This window comes from Canis aureus, chromosome 29 (assembly GCF_053574225.1).
Source record: "Canis aureus isolate CA01 chromosome 29, VMU_Caureus_v.1.0, whole genome shotgun sequence".
NCBI classification, from domain to species: Eukaryota; Metazoa; Chordata; class Mammalia; order Carnivora; family Canidae; genus Canis; species Canis aureus.
The window spans coordinates 34,109,376-34,134,816 of NC_135639.1; the positions used below are offsets into that span (position 1 = coordinate 34,109,376).

A 25,441-nucleotide genomic window follows, 5' to 3' on the forward strand; every position below is an offset into this window, starting at 1 on the left:
ATGATGAACATTACTACAGATCGTATAGACATTAAAAGGATGACAGGACAATACCATAAATAAGTTTATGCCAATAAATTCAACAACTCAGATAAAGTGGTCAAAGTTCTTGACAAAACATAAGATATGAAAACTGACTCAAGAAGAAATAAAGTCTTAATAGTTCGACATCTGTTAAAGTAATGAGATACATTCAAAATTTTGCTAGAAGACAGCTCACTGGCCTTATTTCAAATTGGTTATCTTTTTCTTTCTCTGTTGGTATTTTTCTGTGATCCACACTCTGAGAATCTGGAAGGGCTCCTGAAGCTAAAATTCATGGAAGAGTGGTGGACTTCCTGGACTCCCAGATATCTTTTTATCTCTGAAGCTAGTATACAATCACCTTTCCGTGCTCCTACCAAGCTCCAACAGTAGCCTCTGCTTTCAATAAACTGTGACAGTCTCTATTTGTTTCTCTATTAGAGATAATTCTGGGGTACCAGATTGCCCTACGACCTCATTTCTCCAATGGATCTAAAAGAGTTTTTAAATTTTGTTTAGCCCTCTTCTTGTTGTAAAGACAGGAGTAATTACTTCAAAGTTCTTTACTCTCAGACCAGAAACCAGAAGTTCCTTATTTTTATTCTTTTTTTTCCTTTTTATTAATTTGTAAACGGTCTTTTTATATTATGGTTATGAACCCTGTCAGAAAAAAAATCTTGCAAATGTTTTCTCCTAGTCTGTGGCTTGCCTATCAACTTTCTTAAAAGTGTCTTTTGATAAAATTTTTTATTAAAGGTCCAATTTCTAATTTTGTATAGTAGCTTTTTTGTGAACCTTTTAAAAAATATCTTTGCTTACCCCAGGTAATGTGAAAATATCCTCATATATTTTCTTACAGAAGTTCTACAATTCTGGTTGGAGAAGAAACACAAGACCCAACTATATGTTGTATAAAAGGAACCACTATAAACCACTATTTATATTTTAAATATAAAAACACAAAGGGATTAAAAGTAAAAGGATGGAGAAAGATATACTATGCTAACACTAATCAAAAGAAAGCTGGAGTAGCTATATTAATTTCAGATACAGCAGACTTCAAAGCAAGGAAGGTTATGAGAAATAAAGAGAAGCATTATATAATGATAAAACGATTAATCTCTGAAAAGACAGAACAATTCTTAATGTGTATGTCCCTAATAACAGTGTCAAAATATGTAAGGCAAATTTGATAGAACAGCAAGGAAAAGAGATAAATTCACTAACATGGTTGAAGACTTCAAAACTCCTCTAACAGTAACTGACAGATCCAGCAGGCATAAATTCAGTTAAGAATATGGTCAAACTGGAGAGCACCATCAATCAACTGTATTTAACTGACATTAACAGAATACTCCATCCAACAACAGAATATATATTCTTCTCAACCTCACAGAGAACATTCAACAATATAGACCATATTCTGGGCTATAAAATACACCTTAACAAATTTAAAAGAATAAAAATCGGGCAGCCCAGGTGGCTCAGCGCCTGCCTTCATCCCAAGGCGTGACCCTGGAGACCCCAGATCAAGTCCCACGTCAGGCTCCCTGCATGAAGCCTGCTTCTCACTCTGCCTGTGCCTCTGCCTCTCTCTCTGTCTCCTCTCTGTGTATTCTCATGAATAAATAATAAAATCTTTTAAAAAGAAAAAAGAATAAAAATCATACAGAACTAACATTATACTTGATGGTGAGAACCACAGTGTTTTTCTCCATGAGATCAGAAACAGGCAAGGATGTTTCTCCTTATCACTCTGATTTAACTATCATACTGATATTCCTTGCTAATCCATTACTACAAGAAAAAGTGCTTGCTTTGGCAGCACATACACTAAAAAAAAAAAACATTAAGGCAAGAAAAGGAAATAAAAGGTAATCATACTGGGAAGAAAGAAAGAAAAAGTCTTGTCTACAGATGACATGATTATCTATGTAGAAAATCCCAAAGCATCAGCAAAAAAATTCCCAGAACTAGTAAGTGATTATAGCAAGGTTGAAGAGTATCAGGTTAACATACCAAAGTCAACTGCTTTTCTGTAAACCAGAAAAGAACAACTGGAATTTGAAATTAAAAACACAATACCATTTACTTTAGCATCAAAAAATGAATTATGTGGAACCCCTGGGTGGCTCAGCGGTTGAACATCTGCCTTCAGCTCAGGGTGTGATGCCGCAGTCCAGGGTTGGAGTCCCACATCGGGGTCCCTGCAGGGAGCCTCCTTCTCCCTCTGCCTATGTCACTGCCTCTCTCTCTGTGTGTGTCTCTCATGAATAAATAAATAAAATCTTTTTTAAAAAATGAATTATGTATAAATCTAATCAAATATATACAAGATCTCTATAAAGAAAACCACAAAACTCTGATGAAAGAAACAAAGAAAATCTAAGTAAATGGAGAGATATTCCATGTTCATGAATGGATTTCACAAAAATTAATTCGTAATGGGTGGCAGACATAAACATAAAACACAAAACTCTAGAAAGTAATATAGGAGAAAACTTAAGTGACCTTGGGTTTGGCAATGAGTTTTTAGAAACATCACCAAAGCATGATCTATGGAAAAAAACTAATAAGCTAGACTTTCAAAGTAATATCTTCTATCTAAAAAAACAATTAAGAGAATGAAAAAACAAGCCACAGAATGGAAGAAGATATTTTCAAAACATATATCTGATAAAGAAATAGTATATAAAATATTTTTAAAAAAACACTTAAAAGTCAGCAATAAGAAAACTACTAACCAAATTTAAAAGTGTACAAAATAGGGATCCCTGGGTGGCGCAGCGGTTTGGCGCCTGCCTTTGGCCCAGGGCGCGATCCTGGAGACCCGGGATCGAGTCCCGTGTCGGGCTCCCGGTGCATGGAGCCTGCTTCTCCCTCTGCCTATGTCTCTGCCTCTCTCTCTCTCTCTCTGTGACTATCATAAATAAATAAAAATAAAAAATAAAAAAAAAAAGTGTACAAAATATCTGAACAGGGATCCCTGGGTGGCGCAGCGGTTTGGCGCCTGCCTTTGGCTCAGGGCGCGATCCTGGAGACCCGGGATCAAATCCCACATCGGGCTCCCAGTGCATGGAGCCTGCTTCTCCCTCTGCCTGTGTCTCTGCCTCTCTCTCTCTCTCTCTGTGACTATTATAAATAAATAAAAAATTTTTAAAAAAAAACAAAATATCTGAACAGATATCTCACCAAAAAAAATACAACAGATAGCAAATAAGCATAAGAAAAAATTCTCAACATCACATGCCAATAGGGAATTGCAAATTAAAATGAGATATTATCTACATCTATTTCAATGGCTAAAATCCAGAACACGGACAATACCAAATCCTGGTGAGGGTGTGGAGCAACAGAACTTTCATTCGTTATTATTGCTGAGAGTATAAAATAGCAAAGCCACTTTGGAAGACAATTTGGCTCTTTCTTATAAAACTCAAGTTTTTCTGTATGATCTAGCAACTATACCACCGGGTATTCATCCAAATGAATTGAAAAGTTATGTCCACACAAAAACCCGTAAATGCTTACAGCTGCATTATTTATAATTGCCAGAAATTAGAAGCAATCAAGATGTTCTTCAACAGGTGAATGGATAAACTGTACTACATCCACACAATGCAGTATTATTCATCAATAAAAAGAAATGAACTATCAAGCCACAAGAAGACATGGAAGAAGTTTATATGCATATTGCTAAATGAAAGCTAGTCTGAATATGACATATACTGTATGATTCCAACTATAGGACATTCTGAAAAAGACAGAGCTATAGAAACACTAAAAAGGTCAGTGATTGGCACTGGTTGGGGAAGGTGGATGGATGGGGAAGGAGATGAAGCACAAGGGATTTTTTCAGGCAGTGAAGCTATTTTGTATGATGCTATCATGGTAAATATGACATGCATTTGTCAAAACCCACAGAACTGTACAACACAAAAGAGTGAACCCTATTGTAAACTGTGGACTTAACAACATGTCAATATTGGTTCACAAATTGTTAAGAGATGTACTAGCACTCATGCAAGAAACTGTGAGGGAAAGGAAGGTATATGTGGGAACTCTGTACTTTCTGTTCAATAGGTCTCTAAACTTAAAATTATAAGCAAAGGACTTAAACAGACATTTTACAAAAGAAAATACACAAATGACCAAACAGCAAATGAAAAGGCACTCAACATCAGTCATCAGAGAAATGCATATTGAAGCCACAATGAGGTATCATTTTACATGTGCCAACATGGTTCTGTTCTAGTTGAAGGATGCAAGGATGGGCAGTATCTAAAATTCTCATTGCCAATGAGAGTATAAAATGGTACAACCATTTTGGAAAATTATTTAATGGTTTCTTATAAAAGGTAGCCTACATCCACACTTAACCCAGCAATTCTACTCCTGTGCATATATTAAAGAGAAATATAAACATCTATCTACAAAAAGACTTGTCTGCTAATTTTATGACAGCCTTATTCATAATACCTCCAAACTGAAAACAACCCAAATACCTACCAGCTGGTAAACAGATAAGTAACTTCTTAGAACTGAATACTATTCAACAATGAAAAGAAACAAACAGTTGGTATTTGTAATAACATAGATGAATCTCAAAACATTTGGAGTGAAAGATACTAGACAAGAAAAACAGTCTATGATTCCATTTATATCAATTCTAAGAACATGTGATAGAAATCAGAAGGTCGTTATTGTAGAGGAGGAAGGAGGAATCGATTAGGAAGGGGCATAAAGGGGTGATAGAAATGTTCCATATCTTAAAAAAAAAAAAAAAAAAAAAAAGAAATGTTCCATATCTTACTTGAGTGGTAATGACCAGAAGAGAGTATGAGAAAAGCTTTTCAGATAGAAATCATGTTCAAATCTTCATCTTGGTGGTTATAAAGGTGTATTTGCTTTTTGAAAACTCATGGAGCTGGAGGGTATTATGCTGAGTGAAGTAAGTCAGTCGGAGAAGGACAAACATTATATGTTCTCAGTCATTTGGGGAATATAAATAATAGTGAAAGGGAATATAAGGGAAGGGAGAAGAAATGTGCGGGAAATATCAGAAAGGGAGACAGAACGTAAAGACTGCTAACTCTGGGAAACGAACTAGGGGTGGTAGAAGGGGAGAAGGGCGGGGGGTGGGAGTGAATGGGTGACGGGCACTGGGGGTTATTCTGTATGTTAGTAAATTGAACACCAATAAAAAATAAATTAAAAAAAAAAAGAAAAAAAAAGAAAAACTCATGGAGCTATATAACAGACTTATGATTTGTGTATTTGGGTCTAAAAAACTGCTAAGCAAATAACTTAAAAAATAAAAAACTGTATCACAGAGTAAATATTTTATGACACACTTGACAGAAAAGGGGCCAATCCCTGAAATAAGCAAAGATTGTTAAGCCTATTTCAGACATGCTGAACTTGAGATAGTGGTGAAATATCCATGTGAAAAGAGTAAACAAGAATCAGGGATGTCAAAGCCAAGCTTGAGATTCAAGAATCAGATTTGTGAGTCATCAGAATGTAAACCCAGATATTTTAACAAATATGAAGTGGTATTAACAAAAAAACTTTTTTTTTCGCATTTTACAAGTCAAATCAAATATATCTATGGGTCAATTTGATTCTATAGGTTGCTAATCTGCAATCTGTAATGATCACCAGGAATAACATCTGCCCATACCTTTTATTTTATTACCCATATGGATATTTATCTTGACAAAAATATAGCAGAGCACCAGAAGTGGGGTCCTAAATATCTAGTGCGATGGCAGCCTGAATACATGCTTTAATAAAACCTTGCCTCCTTGAAACTCCAATAAAATAACATGAAGAGATGTTTTTTTAAGTATAAGCCTACACAGATGTAGAGAAAAGGAGAAGAACAGTAAAATTTTAGAATGTTGAAAGCTGATGGACATGTGGTACAAAAAAAAAAAAACTCAGCAAATCTGAGAAAATTCTAAGTCAATAGTTGAGGAGAAAAAAAAATAGTTGAGGAGACAAGCATAAACTTATTTATTCTCTAGAATCTCCAAAAATGTCAAGAATTCATAGGAATCCCACTACTTATGGAGGTGGGAATGAAAGGAAGGCTAAAGTAAGGAATATTGGTTGAAAATGTGTTTAAGAAGCAAACTTCACTCCAGTCATCTGAGCAACAATTTTTCCCCATTTTGATAAATACTAAAGAGACTAGAACAAATAATCTCTGAATAGGGTGGGGACATTACCCAAGGTTGAAGGCAATAGTACTGATTTGAAAACAAGAGAATTAGTAGAGCCTACGTATACTAAATGCCCTCTTGAGCAACTCAGATCCAAAAATGCTGGCAGTCAGATCTTGACCCTTAAGACAGGAAACAAGAAAAGTCTCCTCTAGGGAATCTGAGCAGCCCCAAAAGAAATAACTCCAGATATTAATAGCAAAGTCTCACCAACTAAACAGCCCAGCTAGATAACCTCACACAAATTCACATTCAACAAGTCCCACCCACATACTCAGAACTCCCAATCAGCCTATTACCTCTGCTACACTTAAATATAAGTTTAGCCAAGGAATTACCTGACATCTGAGAAACACCCCTACCCACAAAGTCAGAGATTAAAAAAACAAAAACAACAACTGGGGTTGGGGGGAACTTCGAGGAAACAAACTATATGTACGAAGACATATAAATACATAAACTTAAAATCTCAGAGAGGTTAAGACAAAGTACTGTTAACAATGAATCAAGAACAAGTTACCCTAAACAAGAAAAGAAAAAGAAAGAAAAGAAATATTTGGAGATCAAAAAATAGTTCTTAGAAATTAAAAATCAGAGAGCAGAAATGAAATAAAATCAGCATTATTTTTGTTAGATAAAAATGAAAAAACATCCGAGAAGCAGAGCAAGGAGTCAAAAGAATAAAAAATGTTAAGGAAGAAAAAAGAAAATCAGAGGACCAATACAGAAGATTAAAGATCACTATCTGTCCTAGAATCAAGAAAACAGAAAGAAAGAAATAATTCAAGAAAATCTCCTAGATTTTAAAGACATTATCAGATCAAAGCAGTTTCCAGATTAAATTCCAAATAGGTTCACCAAGTACCCAGCACAATGGAAGTAAACAGGCCCACATCAGAGCACATCATCAGGTAACTACAGACCACAGAAGAGAAGATTCTAAAAGAGAAAAAAGGAAGGTCACAAACTAAAGATGAGAAATTAGAATGGCTTCAAACTTCTCAAAGGCAACCCTGGAAGGCTAGAGGGCATGAGAGAGGTGTGTGTCTAGTGCAGGGGTATAATACACCAACCCAGCAAGCAGATCTGTTTCTAAATACCATTATTAAAAGGAACTAGGGTATCTTGCAAAATGGCTATTTCTAGGTCTAGGGCCAAGACAAGTACAATGTGGGCCTGGAACATATTATTGTGTGGCAAGAAAGTACTCAAAGACAGATGAGGACACAGAAATTGGCTTGAGGGGTTCCCCTCACCAAATGTGGTACAATTTGAGCATCAAAAAGAATAATGAAAACAGCAGTATAATTATAACACACTATTTTTTTAAATCCATGAGTCTATACTGATAATGAAAAAGAGAAGAAAAAAGAAAGTTTTTTTTAAAAAAGCTCTTCTTTATATTAAGATGCTAATATTAATGTCTAATAAATGTCTAAGGAATGACAGAATTATAAAAATCATCATTTTGTAACCTAAATATAATAACTGATTAAAGCAAGAGGGACACCTGGCTGGCTCAGTCAGAGGAGCATGCGACTCTTGATCTTGGGAGTTGTGAGATGGAGTCCCACATTGGGTATGGAGATTACTTTTTTAAAAAAAATTAAAAATCTAAAGCAAGAATCCTAAAACCAATGAGTGGAAGGTTAAGGAAATAGGACTCAAAATATCACCACACAGAATACTTAGTAATTGCAAAGAGAAAAAGATACTTTTTTCAAATGATCTAGTAGACATCCTCTTAACCAAAAGACCAAATTTAACATAATCTAGAGAAAATCTAACAGTATATGCCTTCTGATTTCATACAGTGAGTGGTACACAATATCACTTACATCATACTCATACCAAAAACAGTTCATCTGAATCTAATCATAAGAAAATAATTAAACAAATCCAAAATGTCCTGGTCAACAAGACAACTGACCTGGACCCTTTTATGAAAAACAAAGTAAAGCAGGAAGACTGTTCTAGGTTAAAGGGACAAAAAAGGACATATCAACCAATGCTTCAGGGTGGAAAAGACAATATAAGACATCTGGGATAAATGGAGAAATCTGAATATAAATATTACATTATGTTATTGAAAAAATATATAGTGCCCCAAACTAGAAAATAGTAAAGAAACATTAAAAGTTAGTTATTTAAAAACATGAATGCAAACACCAAAATAATGCCTTAAAAGAGGTAAAAGGTTTTGTGCCCCTAGCAAGAAGAAATGGTAAATGGCAAGTAGGGAAGATGATGCCTATTTTTCTGCAACAAACACATAGAACTATATTATCTGAGTCTTCAAAATATGAGGATATACAACTTTGATAGGAAAAAAGTATAAAAAAGACTTTCAGGATAGCTGATGGTTCGTGTATTAAGAAGGAAAAAAATAATTCTACTAATTGTATGAATTGGTAAAAGCCAATAAAATTCAAGTTTAACACTATAAAGCAGGATGTACAGATTTATGAGTATAGATTTGTACATAATGTACAGTGATAATTAAGCAATTATTAATAAATCAAGAGGAAATCATTATTTCCCTATTCCAAATGCAGAATATTCTCATTTATTCTGATTTTTCTCTTATTTTAAAATTGTCCATCTTTAAAACATTTTAAACATAATTACATCTAATGATAATAAATTACTTCAAATGATTTTTCATTTGCCATGTATTCATTAGTGTTATAAAACAGAACATGATCTACAGGAGCCCAGATTATCAAAATATAACTACCCACACTGCTTTCACTGTGGTTCACAATACACACTCAGCCTTTTATTGTAAGCAATGTTCACATGGAAGCTAATCAATATTTTTTATTCCTGTCTGGTTGCCCATTTGTCCTTCATCAATATTATCAATCTTTGATTTCACTTATAGAGCACATGGATCCACAAATAAATGGTTAATAATTGCTTTATTAGATGATTCTGATGGGCAATTTGCATGAAAAAGAATAAAGGTAGAAAGTAAAACTTCACATGACTCACTTTATAGTAAGTTTATCCATGCTTTTCTTAACAGAAAAATAAATGACTCTTATTAAAAACAGGAAGGAAAAAATAAAAATAAAAATAAAAATAAAAATAAAAATAAAAATAAAAATAAAAACAGGAAGGAAACCAACTCACCTTTTTGCAGTCATTTGTTCTTTTAGCTTACTGTACATTTCCAGCACTGCATTAAAAAATATAACTTATTTTAGCTTTCAAAATGAAAAAAACTGAGATGAAAAAATTAAAACAGGAAAGAGCCTATTATAAATTCATTAATTTTCTCTATACTTTAATTCAGGCTTATATTCTCAAATAAAATTTCATACTTCAAGTAAATAAAAACATTTTAATGTCTCTATATATTGAACATTACATTACATATAATAACGCATTTTATAGAATTTGGAACATTTTCATATGTTGATACTTATAATTGAAACATTAACCTACTAACAATTATCATACTCAGAAACTTAACATCTCTTCCTGGTAGTGGAACTGGAAGTTTGGACTTTAGTTACTCAAGAGACAACATTGAGTAAGTGAGATTGATTAATTTTGATTCAATATATCAAATAAAATACATATATCAAAAATATACCAAACACAACTGTGCTATAGCTCACTAAACAAAATTTTACACCAAAATGACAAAGAAAAAAAAAAAAACCCAAAAGCTTACAGAGCGTAAATTATAATAAAATCATAAATAAACAGAGCAAAGCAACTTTGTTTTATCATTTTTATTACAGCCTTGGAAATGCAATCATTCAATAAAATTGTTATAACCTTCAACAAGATGACATATTGCCACCAAAAAGGTTTTAATGCAACAACGCAGATTACAATTTATCCTTAGTAGAATTTCAAAGTATAAAGTGAGTAAATTATCATTGGCTCATTAAACCATTGGCTCACATTTTCACAGACCGGAGAGAGAGACAACACTTTTTTCCAGATTTTCTATTTTGGCTACTTCCCAGGGGTCTTCAAGTTTACAGAAGATACTTAGTTCACTTGTCTGAAAGTTGCAATGGTGGCAACAGTGAACCATCCAACCTCTGAATCCTATGTATATCTCTATGACAGCCCCTATATTGTAACGCAGTATTTCTCACATTTTCCAACCAAAGCAGAGTGAATACATAACCTGGGGAAAAGCCAAAAACTGCTGCTACAAGTATAAAGTTTCTTTGAAGTCTCCTGTTTTATCTCAACAATTTATGTAACTTTCATATCTATCTTATTTCCAGATAAAAATAATGCTCTCCTCAAAAATAATAAGAAAAACTTAAGCAACAGGAAAATGCATTGTTTACCCTATGACTCCTTATATTCTCTCATATTCCTTCCAATGCAAGGAGGAGTGAGGCAATTATACAATAACAGTTTACTTATCTTTATTCATATTAGATTGTAGGATCCTTCAGAGCAAGGACTATGTCATTTTCAACTTTGTATTTCCATTATTTATTGTAATGGCTGACACAAAAAAGTATTTACAAGTGGATAATTCAACAAAAGGCTAGATGGACTAAAGGAAGCAATTCACAATGTGGCTATTAGGAGCACAATATTTACATGAATTCAGACTGCCTGCCCATCCAGTCTTGAAAGCAAAGACAGTAGCAGTGACAAAACTCTAACCTCTACTACCCTTTATTTCTCAATTCCAAATAGCCCCGTAGGAAGAACCTAAAATCAGCTCTTTCTCATTCCACCAGTACCCAATTGTTTAGGCTTATTACTATTCAGGGACAAAGCAATCAAACTTAGAGACTGTCTTCATGGCTACTTCAGTGTATCTGATGGTGGCAAAGAGGTATTATTAAACATTACCATAAGGAAGTAGGTTCATGAACCCTGAAACTGAATATAATAAGCAGACATTTTATTTACTCAAAGTTAATGTACAAATATCCATTGTTCAGAGATTAAACTGAGTAGAATTTCAATGATTCTTTAAAAAAGAAAAGTTATTCTTACAAAGTCAAAAAACAGTGTTTTTTAGTTAATAAAATCTGCTGACAATTTTAACATATAATTTGTGTTCCAAGCTAAATTTACATTATATAAATATCATACCAAGTATCTCATTCTATTTCCCTGGACATGGAGGTTCAAGTTCTTGCCAAAAAAAAAAAAAAAAAAGGTTTGAAAAAATGCTACAGTAAAATGGATTCAGCTTACTATATGAAGAAAAAGATGACATACACCCTGCTTCCTTTTGTTTGAACAGGATACATCAGGGGAAAGAAAATACTGGTGAGTTTCTTCAGAATTTATTTGATGTCCCAGTACTATCAGCCATAACACAGTGATCAAACTCAGAAACCTAAAAAGTCAGACTTTCCAAGATATAAGAGCAAAGGCAAGACCAAAGAAGGGAAAAGATCTAGCACTTTGGGATTTTTTACTTTTATCAGCAAAACGAGACTAGGATCAAAGCAAAACCAACCAGCTGAAGTGACAAACAGAAAACAGTGGAAAACTAGCAGTAAAAAATTAGGCAAATTAGGAAAGGCAAGGAAATGTAATAAAGACACTCTCCTCCATGGGAAAGTATTGAGGAAAAACAAAAAAGCAGTGGGGGGGGGGTGGTGAGGGACAAAGGACAAACAAGGCAGGAAGGAAATGGGAGAGGTACAGGTTGTTCTAGGAAAACTGATGTGACAGATCATCAAACAAAACTTTAAAAGATAAGAAAACCATGAAAATTCAAGGACTAAAATAGATAAGAAAGATAACCATGAGCTTTTGGGGGCAATCACCAAATAATCTGTAATTCCCATAATGAATAATAACCATATGTTATGATTCAATTATAATTTCACCAAACCAAGCATTACATTATAGACAAGTTTAACTTACCTGGAAGGCATAACTGTAATTTTTCTACTACTGTTGTAATATTTCTCTGCTGAATTCTACATCGGATAATATCTTCTGTTTGGACTATCACCTTAGAAAAGGAGAAACATTCATATTTTTAAGCAAACAGTTAAATTGCATCCCACATATTGAGTATGCAAGAAATTTACTATTTTCTCACCTCCTTTCCAGCATCTTGAAATCTTCGGTTGGTATCAGTAACTTGCACCTTAAAAATAATTTCACCTTAGTTAGACAAATATGCATAAAACTGCCCTGATATAACTGCTCACCCTTGTAATCAGATCATGCTTCATGAGAAACTTAGAACAAAGAAATGCAAATTCAAATTAACTCTACAGCTTGAACTTGAACTTTTGATTGAAAAGGGCTTTTGTTAACTTCAATTACTTATGACAGTTCTTTTTAACAGATTCTGTGGCAAACTTCTCAAATTTAATCTAGATTTTTGAACTTTCCTTGCTTCTCTAAGTCTGTCAAACAATTCAAATCACTGACCCAATTGACCACTGGTCCCTTTTTGATAACTTCAATGAGGTCTATGTGCCATTCATTGTCTGTACGAAATGGTGATTGCATTTTATGGTAATTAAACATTCATACTTTGCTGAATGCAAACACTGGGTGGTTGATTAACATCAAACACGGAAATTTCAATCCACAGCAACATTTTAATGCTGCAGGTGCAGACAAAGCTCAACCTCAAATTTTCCCACATATTAAGTGACTCATTAGGTCATCATAGTAAGGAAGCACATTCTACTTTATTAAAAATCTCATTAATTTCTGAACAAAGATGCTCAGTGACCTCATTGATGCTGTATTTGGTCTCTTGTTATCTGAATATCCTTTATATAATGGTTTTCTAATCATAACCTTGGTGAACCAGGGTCATTTTATCTGCTAAATTCTCCAAATGTAAAGAAAGATAAATAGGCCAATTCTTATAACTAAATACTTTGTATTCTGACTGAATAAATTCAAGCCTAGTTTAATAAATGTTTTTGCTGTATAGCAGAAAATACAGACCTACTTCCGTTAAGAAAATTATGCTTTGCTATTAAACTAAAAAAAAGTTTCAATATTATTAAATAATTTCGAGAACACAATCACAGTTTTTTGTTTTTTGTTTTTTAGAGGATAGTTTTTATCATTATTGTACTAATTGAAATTTTTAAATTCTAAAACTGCAAATGAGGCTTTCAGTTCTATGAATTTTTTTAGTTCATTTCCCTGCATGGAAAGAAATCCTGTTAAGTCAATGCATTACTTGCTTTACAAAAAAGAGATTACTCCTGTCATTAGCATGACAACTATGTTAATAGAGCATAAAGAACATTCCCAAATATATACACTAATTCACTTCTTGAAAATAGTACATTTAATAATGATTTGTACATATGTATTATAAACTAATACTTGACTAATGAGAGCAAAGATAAAGAGAATTTTAAAATATTTCTTACCTTCAGCTTTTCTGCATCAGTCCTTACTTTAAGGAGTTCTGTAATAGCATCTACAAAACCCTGATGATGAAAATTACACATCTTTTCAATTTCCTTGTCATGATTACGGATACAAGCATCTAACTTTTCCATAAACTTCTTGTGTGCATTTGGTTGGTCGTCATACACAGACCTGAATGTACACAAAAAAGAAAACTAACATTAACTTCCCAGTTCACCAAAATGTATTCTTTATTAAATCCATCCTTTGCAACAACTAGTAATTTTTTCTTTGCTCTGTAATCAGTATATTAAGGAGACATTCGTACATTTCAAGAATTGCTTAATTCTGATATCCAGATTTAAGCCTGTGAATATGACTTTTAAATATACAATTAAAGCTATTTATGATAATTTGCTACAGTACCAACATTAAATTAGTTACTTCAGAGCATAAGTTAATGATTTAAAATAAGCAAGCTTGTAAAACACCTAAAAACGCTTTCCTATCTCTTACATGCAAAGTCACTACTCTGAAGCTTATCATGGTCCAAAAAAAAAAAAGATGGCACAGCAGGAAGGAATGCAATTTTATAAGTACATTCCCTTAAGCAGCAGAATATTATGATAAACCCTTCCTTTCGGAAGGTATCATTTCTATTACTAATACTACAGGCCAAATTACATAGCATGCCATCTTCAGGTAACAGTTGAGGCAACAGAATAAATGCATAGGCATCACAATGTTTTCCACTTAATATAACTATGGATCAACACTTCCCTACGAATTAAGTTCTTTGCTAACTAAATACAAGTTGGTTTTTTTTTTACAAGTTTTAACCTATAGCAACAGCTGATAATCATTTTTTAAGGTTTTTTTTTTTTTTTTCTTTTCAGAGAGAGAGGAAGAGAGAGCACAAGCAGAAGGACAGAGGGAGAGAGAAAGAATCTCAAGCAGACTCCATGTTGAGCATGGAGCCTGATTCAGGGCTCAATCTCTCACCATGAGACCATGACCTGAGCTGAAATCAAGAGTCAGACACTTAATCAACTGTGTCACCCAGGTGCCCACAACGGCTGGTAATCTTTAAATAAAATTGGATTGATAGTACTGTCATTAATAGATATCATTTGTGTGAAAAATTATTTAATTTCTTTTTGAACAAGTTAATGTTAAATGAGCCACAAACCCTCTAGATATCTGGAAACTGTCCAGATATCAGGAAATAGAGGTCTGAGGCTCAGAATATGAGTCTTTAACATACTAGTGCTCAAAAAGAATCACTGAGTGAATGATTAAAGAATGAACAAACTCCTAATTTCTGTAGCACCTACTGTGTGTCAAGACATATTCTAAGTGTTTTATATTTTAAATTTTTTAACCTCACAACAAGTTTATAAAGTAGATACTGTTATTACCCTTGCTTAAAAATGTTACCAATTATGTAACATCTGTAAATGCTATAAATTCCACAACTAGCAAGGGACAGTTAAGATATGAATCCTAGTAGTCTGGCTCCAGGGTTCATATTCTCAAGGCCATATTATATTCACTACAATGTTCTATAAATATGGTGTACACATTCCTACTATAACTCAGCTCATGCTATTTCCACATAGAGGGCATCATCCTCCCTGCCAACTATCATTCAGAAAACGATTAAACTTGCCCAAAGAAAGGTTTGGCCCTTGCCCCCAGCTACTGGGAGGTAAACCTTCAGAATGTCCTTCCTACCTGATAGTTGTGTGTTTACTGGAGCGTCCTGGACAATGCCAAATAATCTAAGATAGCAATGTGGTTTAGAATGTGATTTACAGTGGATGGGGGCCTTCAGCCACATTGTATCAGCTCTGGAGAGTCAGCCATGTTTATGTGACCAATCCCCAGGAAAAACCCTGGATACCATGGGTTACGTGAGCTTCCCTACTTGGCAATACTCCATGACTACTGCCATACATCACTGCTGGGAGAAGTGCTATCTGCACGATCACTGGGAAAGGACAAACGGAAGACCCCTCTTTGAACTCTCCTAGACCCTGCCTTATGTACCTTTTCCTGATGTTAATTTTAATCCATATTCTTTTGCTGCAACAAATTGCAACTGTGAATTTAACATCTTTCTAAATTCTATGAGTCTTCCTAGTAAATTACTGAACTTGAGTGTAGTCTTGAGGACCTCCCAAAAATGTGCCCCCCAATCTGCTGCCCATTGCTTGAGATTTAGTTCAATTCGCATTTCCTCCAACAAGACTTTATCATTCATTTCTATGCCAAGTAATCTCTTCACAAGCAGAATAGGTAAATTTATAGTCCTTTCCACTCACTATGACACATAATCATATATTATACTTTGTACTGTAATTTAAAGCTTTCAGGGATGCCTGGATAGCTCAGTGGTTGAGCGTCTACCTTTGGCTCAAGGCATGATCCTGGGGTCCCAGATCGAGTCCCGCATCAGGCTCCCCGCATGGAGCCTGCTTCTCCCTCTGCCTGTGTCTCTGCCTCTCTCTGTGTCTCTCATGAGTAAATAAATAAAATATTTAAAATAAATAAATAAACCTTTCAAATATATGTCCTATATTTTGTTTCTTCATATCAACCATAAGCTTCTTGAGGGCAGTCTCCATGTAATAGGTTTTTAATGAGTATCTATAATAATACTAGAAACAGCAATATTGGAGAACAATTATTAAAAATTTGGGCCTTTAAGAGCTGAGCTAGAACTAGACTTTGATCTTGGACATCTTCTTTTCTTTTTTTTTTTTTAAAGATTTTATTTATTTATTCATGAGAGATAGAGAGAGAGAGAGAGAGAGAGAGAGAGGCAGAGACACAGAGGGAGAAGTAGGCTCCATGCAGGGAGCCCGATGCAGGACTCGATTCCGGGACCCCAGGATCACGCCCTGGGTGAAGGCAGGCACTAAACCACTGAGCCACCCAGGGATCCCCGGATATCTTCTTTTCTACCGATATTACTCTCAACCTCATCCAGATTTAGAATTTTATATCCCATAAGAACACTGCCACTTCCCAAATTTATGATTCCAGCCCCAATCTCTACCCTGAACTTCAAACTTATACATTTCTCCAACTGGGTATCTGATAAGCATCTCAGATATGTCCAAAATGATTTCCTATCTTCTCCCTCAAACCTGCTCCCCTCACAGTCTTTCTCCATCTTGTTTGTAAACGCCATTCTTCTAGTTGCTCTGGCAAAAAACTTGAAATCACCCCTGACTGTTCTCTTTCTCTCACTCTCCCTACCAAAACAATCAGCAAATTCAACCACATCTTACAACCCCTACTGGTGCCATGCTGGACGAAGCCACCATCACTTTGCCTAAATGTTACCAACTGCTTCCTAATCAGTCTCCTTGATTTTACCCTTGCTTCCTTTCAATCTATTCTCAACACAGTAGACACAATGAACCCATTAAAATATCTTTTTTTAAAAAGATTTTATCTATTTATTCATGAGAGACAGAGAGCGAGAGAGAGGCAGAGACACAGGCAGAGAAAAGCAGGCTTCTCACAGGGATCCCCAGGATCACGCCTTGAGCCAAAGGCAGACACTCAACCACTGAGCCACCCAGGTATCCTGATCCCATTAAAAAATAAATCAGATCTCGTGTCTCTCTTCTGCTCAAAACCCTATTTCTCTTAAAATAGCCCATAAATCCCTATATAATGTTGCCCATGTTATCTCATTGACCTCACTTCTTAATATTTACTCTCCACTTTACTTATTCTGTGCCAGCAACACTGGCCTTTTAATGGTTCCTGAAACACACCAAGCACATTCCTGTTCTATGCTTTACACATGTTATTTCCTCTACCTGGTTCACACTTCTTACACGTGGGCTGCCTCCCTTCAGGTCTTTTATCCCCTTCTTGATGAGGTCTTTTCTGGCTATAGGATCTACATTATAAACACACATGCATGTGCCCATGCGCACACACACACACACACACACGCACACACACAGAATTCTTCCCTGCTTTCTTTCTCCTTTTTTCAAACAAAGGAGTTTAGGGGTGTCTGGGTGGCTCAACCAGTTAAGCATTTGGCTCAAGTCATAATCTCAGGGTCTGGGGATCAAGCCCCACTTCTGAGTCTCTGCTCAGTGGGGAGTCTGCTTCTCCCTCTCCCTCTGTTCCTCCTCTACTGCTTAGATTTGTGCTGCATCTATTAAGTTGAGAATCAGTACTGTAAATGATCCATCTATTACTAAGTTTTAGTCTCTCCTGACTCCTGATAACCACTTGCTGTTACAGACATGAGTACAAGCTGTAGCACAAACTGATATAACCACGTGTCACCCATAATCCATATCAATGAGATCATTCTGAACAGAGTACACAGAAATAAAGAAGTAGAGATGAGGAAACATTCTAAACCACAGGAATAAATGGCATTTATTAAAAAGTGCCAAAGGCCTAAGCAAGTGCCAGAATCCAAATTCATCACAAGATAAAATTTGGCCCTGAAAAGGACCCTAGGAAGTTCCCAGCTCTTTCTCAATTTAATAGATGCAGCACAAATCTAAAAGCCAGACAAAGCACTGAAAATGGAATTAATCAATACATGTACTTGATTTAACTCTCTACCCACTCTGATGAAAATATTAGAAATAACTAGTCTGAAAATTTGCTAATAAAGCCAATAGTAAATAGTTGAGTGAATAGAGACAAAGAGGAATGAGAAATGGTGGATATATAAAAGAACACTGGAAAAGGGAAGAAAGCAAAAGCAATTCCTCTCCAAAGTATTTCCTGACACCATATGCATAGCAGGGATTATCCGTCTTTTTCTGAAGGGATCTACTTTTTGTTTTGGTTTTTAAGATTTTATTTACTTATTTATGTATTTGTTTATTTATTTATTTGAGAGAGAGAGAAAGCCCACAAGAAGGGGGAGGGAGAGGGAGAAGCAAGCCCCCTGCTGAGTGGGGAGCCCACAGACGCAGGGCTTGATCCCAGGACCCTGGGATCATGACCCAAGCCGAAGGCAAAGAAGGCAAACACTTAACGGACTGAGCCACCCAAGCACCCTGAAGGGACCTACATTTAATTATAGAGATAATTTGGAGAGACAGTGGAGGGAGGATATAGAAAGCAAAGAAGAAATGCACTCCCTGTCAACAATTCCCCATAGTGACTCAACTGATTAGAGAGAAATCCTATCTGCTGCTTCTGGCTTAATGTGGTGAAGATTAAAAAAAAAAAAAAGTAACACACAACCAAGTACTTACTATTAAGTGTATTCACTAGAGCTTTACAATGTAGATTCTATTAGCATCTCAATTTACAAATGTAGTTTGGGAAGATTAAGACTTTAAATTCAAATTCACACAGCAGTAGGACCAAGATTTAACTTCTAGTCTATCCGACTCAAAGCCAGTGCTCTTAACCATTATGTCACACAGACTCTCCAATCAGAAATGGTGATAAGCAGTATGGAATGCAGAGAAGTTATAGGCATAGCAACTAACCAGATCACCTTTGAAGATCAACAATTGAGAATGACTCAATAGGGAATCCCTGATGTGCACTGTTGCATCCATCAGGTGAAATCATCCAATGGACAGAAAAAAAGGATGAGAACTGAGGCATAGCTAATTGTTAGGCAGTATTAAATTACAAATGCAACAAAATAAAGAGGAGCAAAATATGAAGAAGAGAAAATTAAGGGCCCTGTACTCATCTAACCTCAGGTGGAGGCTCTGAAAAATCTATTTTTTGTCTTTAAATAACAATCATTATTCTTTGAAATTCTGATCTGCAGGGCAAGAAAGGAAATACCATTTAGCACTATTCAATCTCTGAACCCTCCTAAGTCAGTTAACAGTTTTATCCATCTAATCATGAATGTGCCAAATACATTACTGTTCTAAACTTTCAAGCAATATACAATTTTAATGAATTTTTCCTTCTTTTAAAATGTGCCTCAGAATGTCTACTGGCAAGCCTAATCAAATGCTATAAATAAATACAACAGATACATGACAAAACCAGAAAGCTAGTAAATTTTTCACTATCCCACATCCACTAAAGTTGTAAATTAGTGCTCCATACACAGCTGAACCTTAAACAAGCATTTGAACTGTGTGAGTACACTTACATGTAAATTTTTTTCAATATAGTACAGTATCATAAATGTATTGTTTCTTCCTTACAACTTTCTTAATAACATTTTATTTTCCCTAGCTTACTTGATTGCAAGAATACAGTATATAATACATATAACATACAAAATATGTGTTAATTAACTGTTCACGGTATCATAAGACTTGGCCAACAGTAGGCTATCAGTAGTTAAGTCTTTGGAGAATCAAAAGTTACATGCAGATTTCCAACTGCACAGGAAGTCGGTGTCCTCTAAGACCCACATTTTTCAAGGGTCAACTGTACACATAATAACTTCAACGTAAGATAGTTCAGTCCTCCCTTCTGAAAGCTTAAGCATGAGTGCTTGCTTCGGCAGCACATATACTAAAAGCTTAGCACGGTGCCTGGGTGGCTCAGTCGCTTAAGCATCTGCCTTCAGCTCAGGTCATGATCCCAGGGTCCTGGAATCGAGTTACTAGGCTCCCTGCTCCACAGGGAGCCTGCTTCTCCCTCTCCTGCCTGCCATTCCCCTTACTTGTGTGTGCGTGCACACACTCTCTTCTCTCTGTCAAATAAATAAAATCTTCAAAAAAACAAAAGCTTAGCACAATAAAGTCTTCTACCAAAATGTAACACTAATCAGGCCAAAATGCAGATGTAAAATCAATTTTAAAAGAAGAGAGGACTTAAAAGCTTCACGTGAACAGAAAATAACGATGGGCTATGCTACACTAAAGATTTCAATTTAAATATTTTAATTTTAGCAAATAGGAATGCATAAAAACAATGTACATGTCTTAAAAGCAGAGCTTAAAAGTTCTTTTAAGTACACATTTTCTATCTTCATTACATCTAATCTTTCACACTAAAGCAAAACGTTGAAATATGAGTTATCGTATATTATTTGATCATCTGATGTAACCGGCTTAGAGCATTTATTAAACAAGTAAATCATCTTTCAGAAATGCCTTCTTGAATTGTGTGTACAGGGCTCCACCTAGTGGTAATAAAATAGATTTTAAAAAAAAACTAAGATCCTAAAACGTTAAAATTGGTTCTTCAAAAATTAATATTATCAAATCAAATGTCTCAATGGAGGAATTCAATTTACTTCAAGTTTTTGGGACAGATATTCTATTCTCTTAATAAGATAAATAATTTATTAATCATATTCAAGGGTTTTCTTAAGGAAACACCTTTCGATGAAAAACAAATAACATTCACAAAATATTATGTGAAAAAGAACTCTCATTACTAGAAACACTTTAGGATATTTTTTGCCAAAAGGCACACAGTATCCTTATGCCATTTTCAGTATTTTTTCTTTTACTATATTTTCATTTTAAAAAAATCCATCATAGTAACTGTAAAGAGAATAAAAAGTAGAGGTTTCTCCTACTATCTGTAAGTAGAAAGCTCTTATGAAACCAAAATGATATAGACTGAAGAAGCAAATACTACTAATTTACGTGGAAAAATTTCTGAGCATTCCCAAACACAAAAAAATAACCTCTCTTAGGTTTCTCTGGTATATCTCAAAATACATCTTGCTAACAGATGGACAAAATAAATCAAGATAAAACACAGATGTTCCCAGATACAGTTGAGAGCTATGGCTTCTTGATGCTGAGTATAGTTCCTAGGAAGAAGCTTGGCAGTGCCACTCCTGCTCATACTGCTGAATCCAATTTTCACTTTTCATATTTTTTCACAAAAGCAAATATCCTCTTTAGATTTCTTTCGGTTAGTGAAAACAGGTAAAATGTAGGTCTCTTGTAAAAGTGAACTGATGTAACACAAACTTTGAAAAGTAGGGGATACCTGTATTTATTTACAGAGAAATGACAACTTCTAATAAAATGTTTACATTTTTAAAAAAATTGATAAAATCTCAAAGTACCCAATCCCAAATTCCCTAAATTACCTATATTTCCCGGAGCACTACAGTTTTCTAGACAGAATAAAAATGGTCTTTCTTGATCTCGGAATCCTTTGTTCTCCATTAGAATGCATATTCCATTACATAACCACAAAAGAGCATAATCAAGTCCTACACAGAAAAATGTGAAGATACTCACCTAAAATGATTACCATTAAAATAGTAGACGCTGGCAGACTTTCCTATGAATTTTATTAAGCCATCAATCAACTGCTGTTAAGGAAAAATTATGACTTTAGCAAGATAATGGACTTCCAAAATACTGGAAAGCTAAAACCTAAAATACCGTTCAAGAATCCCTGGGCACTAGCACTGCATTTACCTGTTGGTGTCCATACTTTCTGCAAACTTTCATCAGAAAAGAAATGTACATTGTTTCATCTCTGATAAAACTGTATTAGCTACTTCCAATCTCCATTGGATGGTTTTTAATGTTATTAATTTTTCAAACATTAACCATATTTTCTGTCAGTTCTTAAAATGATATATTAGCCTTAGTTTTATATTTCTAGTAATAAAAAATTGCTTTTACATCCTTTCAAGCATTCTTTATCTTCCAGTCCATATGCATTCTTCCTATTCTTTCACCAGTGTTTCAAAAGTCATATCAAGCTTAATGTCTAACATACTGACCTTAATTTTATATCTCTAGTATTTAGTAATTAAGATTTGGTATTTTGTATTAGTGAGACTGCTTGTGATACTTCAGCAAATTTCCTATTTATACTGAACTCTTCAGATTCTAGGTACTGATCTTACTAATTAGTACTGAAATTTTGTTTACTAACATTTTGCTAACATTTGCATTTTGCTTACTTACATAACTTTTTCTGAATATTAAATATAAGACAACTAACCACTCCATTATCAGCTTTTGACAAATTAAATATTCCTAAAAATGATACTATGAAGACAATGTTAAAATAACAGAAAAACTAATCAGAAAATTTCAAAACCTAATAAAGCCATTCCATACAATATAAATTGCTTGCTAATAAACTCAGAAATAGGGATCCCTGGGTGGCGCAGCAGTTTAGCACCTGCCTTTGGTCCAGGGAATGATCCTGGAGACCCAGGATCGAATCCCACATCGGGCTCCCGGTGCATGGAGCCTGCTTCTCCCTCTGCCTATGTCTCTGCCTCTCTCTCTGTGTGACTATCATAAATAAATTTTAAAAAATTAAAAAGAAACTCAGAAATAGTTTTAAAAACAGATTTTGGGGTGGGGAAGTGCCTGGGTGGCTAAGTCAATTGAGCATCCACCTCTTGATTTCGGCTCAGGTCATGATCTCAGGGTCATGGGATTGAGCCCCACATTGGGGCTCCACACTCAGCAGCAAGTTTGCTTGAGATTCTCTCTTTCCCTCTGCCCATCCTCCCTCCCCCCCAACATGTGTGTGCACGCTTTCTAAATAAATCTTTAAAGAAAAAACAGATTTTTAGTATATCAATAAATTTGGCAAATTGGTTGTGCAACTCCTTTTAGGAGCCTTTAGATACATCTAAGGTGCCCAAAATTTCAGCAGCATCCATGTGAAAAACACAGGGATAAAATATTAGTCAAAGATAGTAAATGAGTTCTCATTTGGGAGAAGGGGCCTTTTTTCTTTCTTTTTTTTTTTTTAAAGATTTATTCATTCATTCATTCATTCAAGACACACAGAGAGAGGCAGAGACACAGGCAGAGGGAAAAGCAGGCTCCCTATGGGGAGCCCAATCCGGAACTCGATCCCAGGACCCTGAGATCACAACCTCAGCCAAAGGCAGATGCTCAACCACTGAGCCACCTAGGCATCCTAAGGACGCTTTTTTCCATGAAGAATTCCACTTGGAATTCCTTTCTTTTAAACAACAAATAGCAAATATACCATCTCTCTATCTTAAATGCACAAAAGTCTTGCTCATTCTACTTAGCAATATAAAATAGCAAGAAAAGGGATGCCTGGGTGGCTCAGTGGTTAAGCATCTGCCTTCGGTTCAGGTCATGAACCTAGGGTCCTGAGATCAAGTCCCACATCAGGCTCTTGCAAGGAGTCTGCTTCTCTCAGCCTGTGTCTCCACCTCTCTCTGTGTGTCTCTTGTGAATAAATAAATAAAATCTATTTTTAAAAATAGCAAGAAAAAACGTAGTCAATATAAAATTATAATACCAAGTACTCATAACATTTCCCCAACCATTTTATCAAATATATCAAACATGAAAAACAACATTCCCATAACTTTCCCTGACACTCTGTAATCCAGGAGCAAATAAAAAAATGAAATGCCTCCAAGACAGTAACACTTGCATAAAGACAAAGGAATATTCTTTCCAACAATATTCATTAAGTACCAATCATATGCAATAGAAACTGAAAATCAAGGGCAAAAAAACAAACATGCATAGTTAACCTTAACACAGAGGTTTACTGATCCCTAAATCATTAAAAATGTATCTGTACTGAGCATAATTCTTCAAAAAGGTAGGAAAATAAATGAAGTAGTTTTACAACATAGATCCAAAGTTCTTTTACACACTTTCCACTGAGAAGTGAGATCTATATACCCGCCTTCTGAATCTCGGCAGGCTTCTGAGTACTTTGACCAATGGAATACAACAGAAGTAATTACACACAACTTCAGAAACTAGAAAAAAAACATGCAACTTGCCCCCGAACTTCTTTAGACATCCACTCTGGGAAAAGCCACCCACCATGTATAAAATAACATGCTGGAGAGACCACATAGAGCGCTCAAGAATGACAGCCATATCAACTGCCAACATTGTGAGGGAACCATCTTGGCTATCTAGTCCAGATAATTTCAGCCCCAGCAGCAACGAATATCTGATTGCAAATACATGAAAAACCCCAAGTCACAAATGCCCAGCCAAATCCTTCCTGAATCCCTGAAAAAAAAGTTTATAAGTACAATACAAATTATTTGGACATCTGCATAAAATATGTAGATTAGAATTAAATTTAAATATTTTCCAAAGTAATTTCTTTTTTTCTTCTATCTCTTTTTTTTTTACTTTTGGCATCAGTCCTTTTTGGTACTGTCCTTAACTTCTTTTTCCACTGCAAGATGTCCTTTCCTCACAATATATGCCTCAATCTTAACCTTCCTTCACAATTCAGCTCAAGACAGCTGCTTTAGAGAAATTTCATCAATAGCCATATTGGATAATAACTTTCCTGGAATTTTCTTAGTTCTATTACTTTATTTATTTGTGTAACACTATCTTTTTAAAAATTTATCTTTTATTTGCATAACATAAAACTTATTTTCTAACTATTTCATGTACATTTCATCTAAATTGTTTGAGAACTGAAGGTATCTTTTTTTTTTTAGATTTTATTTATTTATTAATGAGAGACACAGAGAGGCAAAGGGAGAAGCAAGCTCCATGCAGGGAGCCTGACATGGGACTCGATCCCAGGTCTCCAGGACCAGGTCCTGGGCTGAAGGTGGCACTAAACTGCTGAGCCACCTGGGGCCACCCGTCTTTTATTTCTATATTCAAATCATAAGTGCCAAAATGATGCAAAATATTGCAAAATTTAATGAAAAGGACAGGGTCACTAGAGGGCACCCTTCACCAAAAAGTACAAATCCAAATATTTTACTATTGCATCAAAACATGGTATGAATTTCATACTCAACCAAATTAACAAAAACCATGAAATCAAAATAACTTTTTTTTGAAGCTGCTTTATCCTGATCCTTATTACTTTAATGTGATAGTTAAAAATGGCACAAAAGAACTATAAACACCATAAAAATTCTCTGGCAATTCCAGGCTCATAATTTTTGGAGGTCCTAG

The 25,441-nt window shown here is 35.0% G+C and overlaps 1 protein-coding gene across 13 annotated transcripts in view; it reads right to left on the reverse strand.

Annotated features, from left to right (window-relative positions):
* Positions 1-25,441, reverse strand: part of EXOC6 (exocyst complex component 6) — a 224,396-nt gene that overhangs the window by 159,374 nt on the left and 39,581 nt on the right. For 8 of the 13 annotated variants that reach the window (XM_077878373.1, XM_077878370.1, XM_077878372.1 and 5 more), the window contains 4 exons: positions 13,610-13,781; positions 12,304-12,351; positions 12,123-12,213; positions 9,387-9,432 (listed from right to left, as the gene is read on the reverse strand). In XM_077878373.1, coding sequence (XP_077734499.1) covers positions 9,387-9,432; positions 12,123-12,213; positions 12,304-12,351; positions 13,610-13,781 — 357 coding nt within the window. Of the gene's footprint in view, positions 1-843; positions 982-1,251; positions 1,409-9,386; positions 9,433-12,122; positions 12,214-12,303; positions 12,352-13,609; positions 13,782-18,841; positions 18,865-21,775; positions 21,850-25,441 lie in introns of those variants that run through there. The other 5 variants (XM_077878376.1, XM_077878378.1, XM_077878379.1 and 2 more) reach the window with 5 other exon arrangements.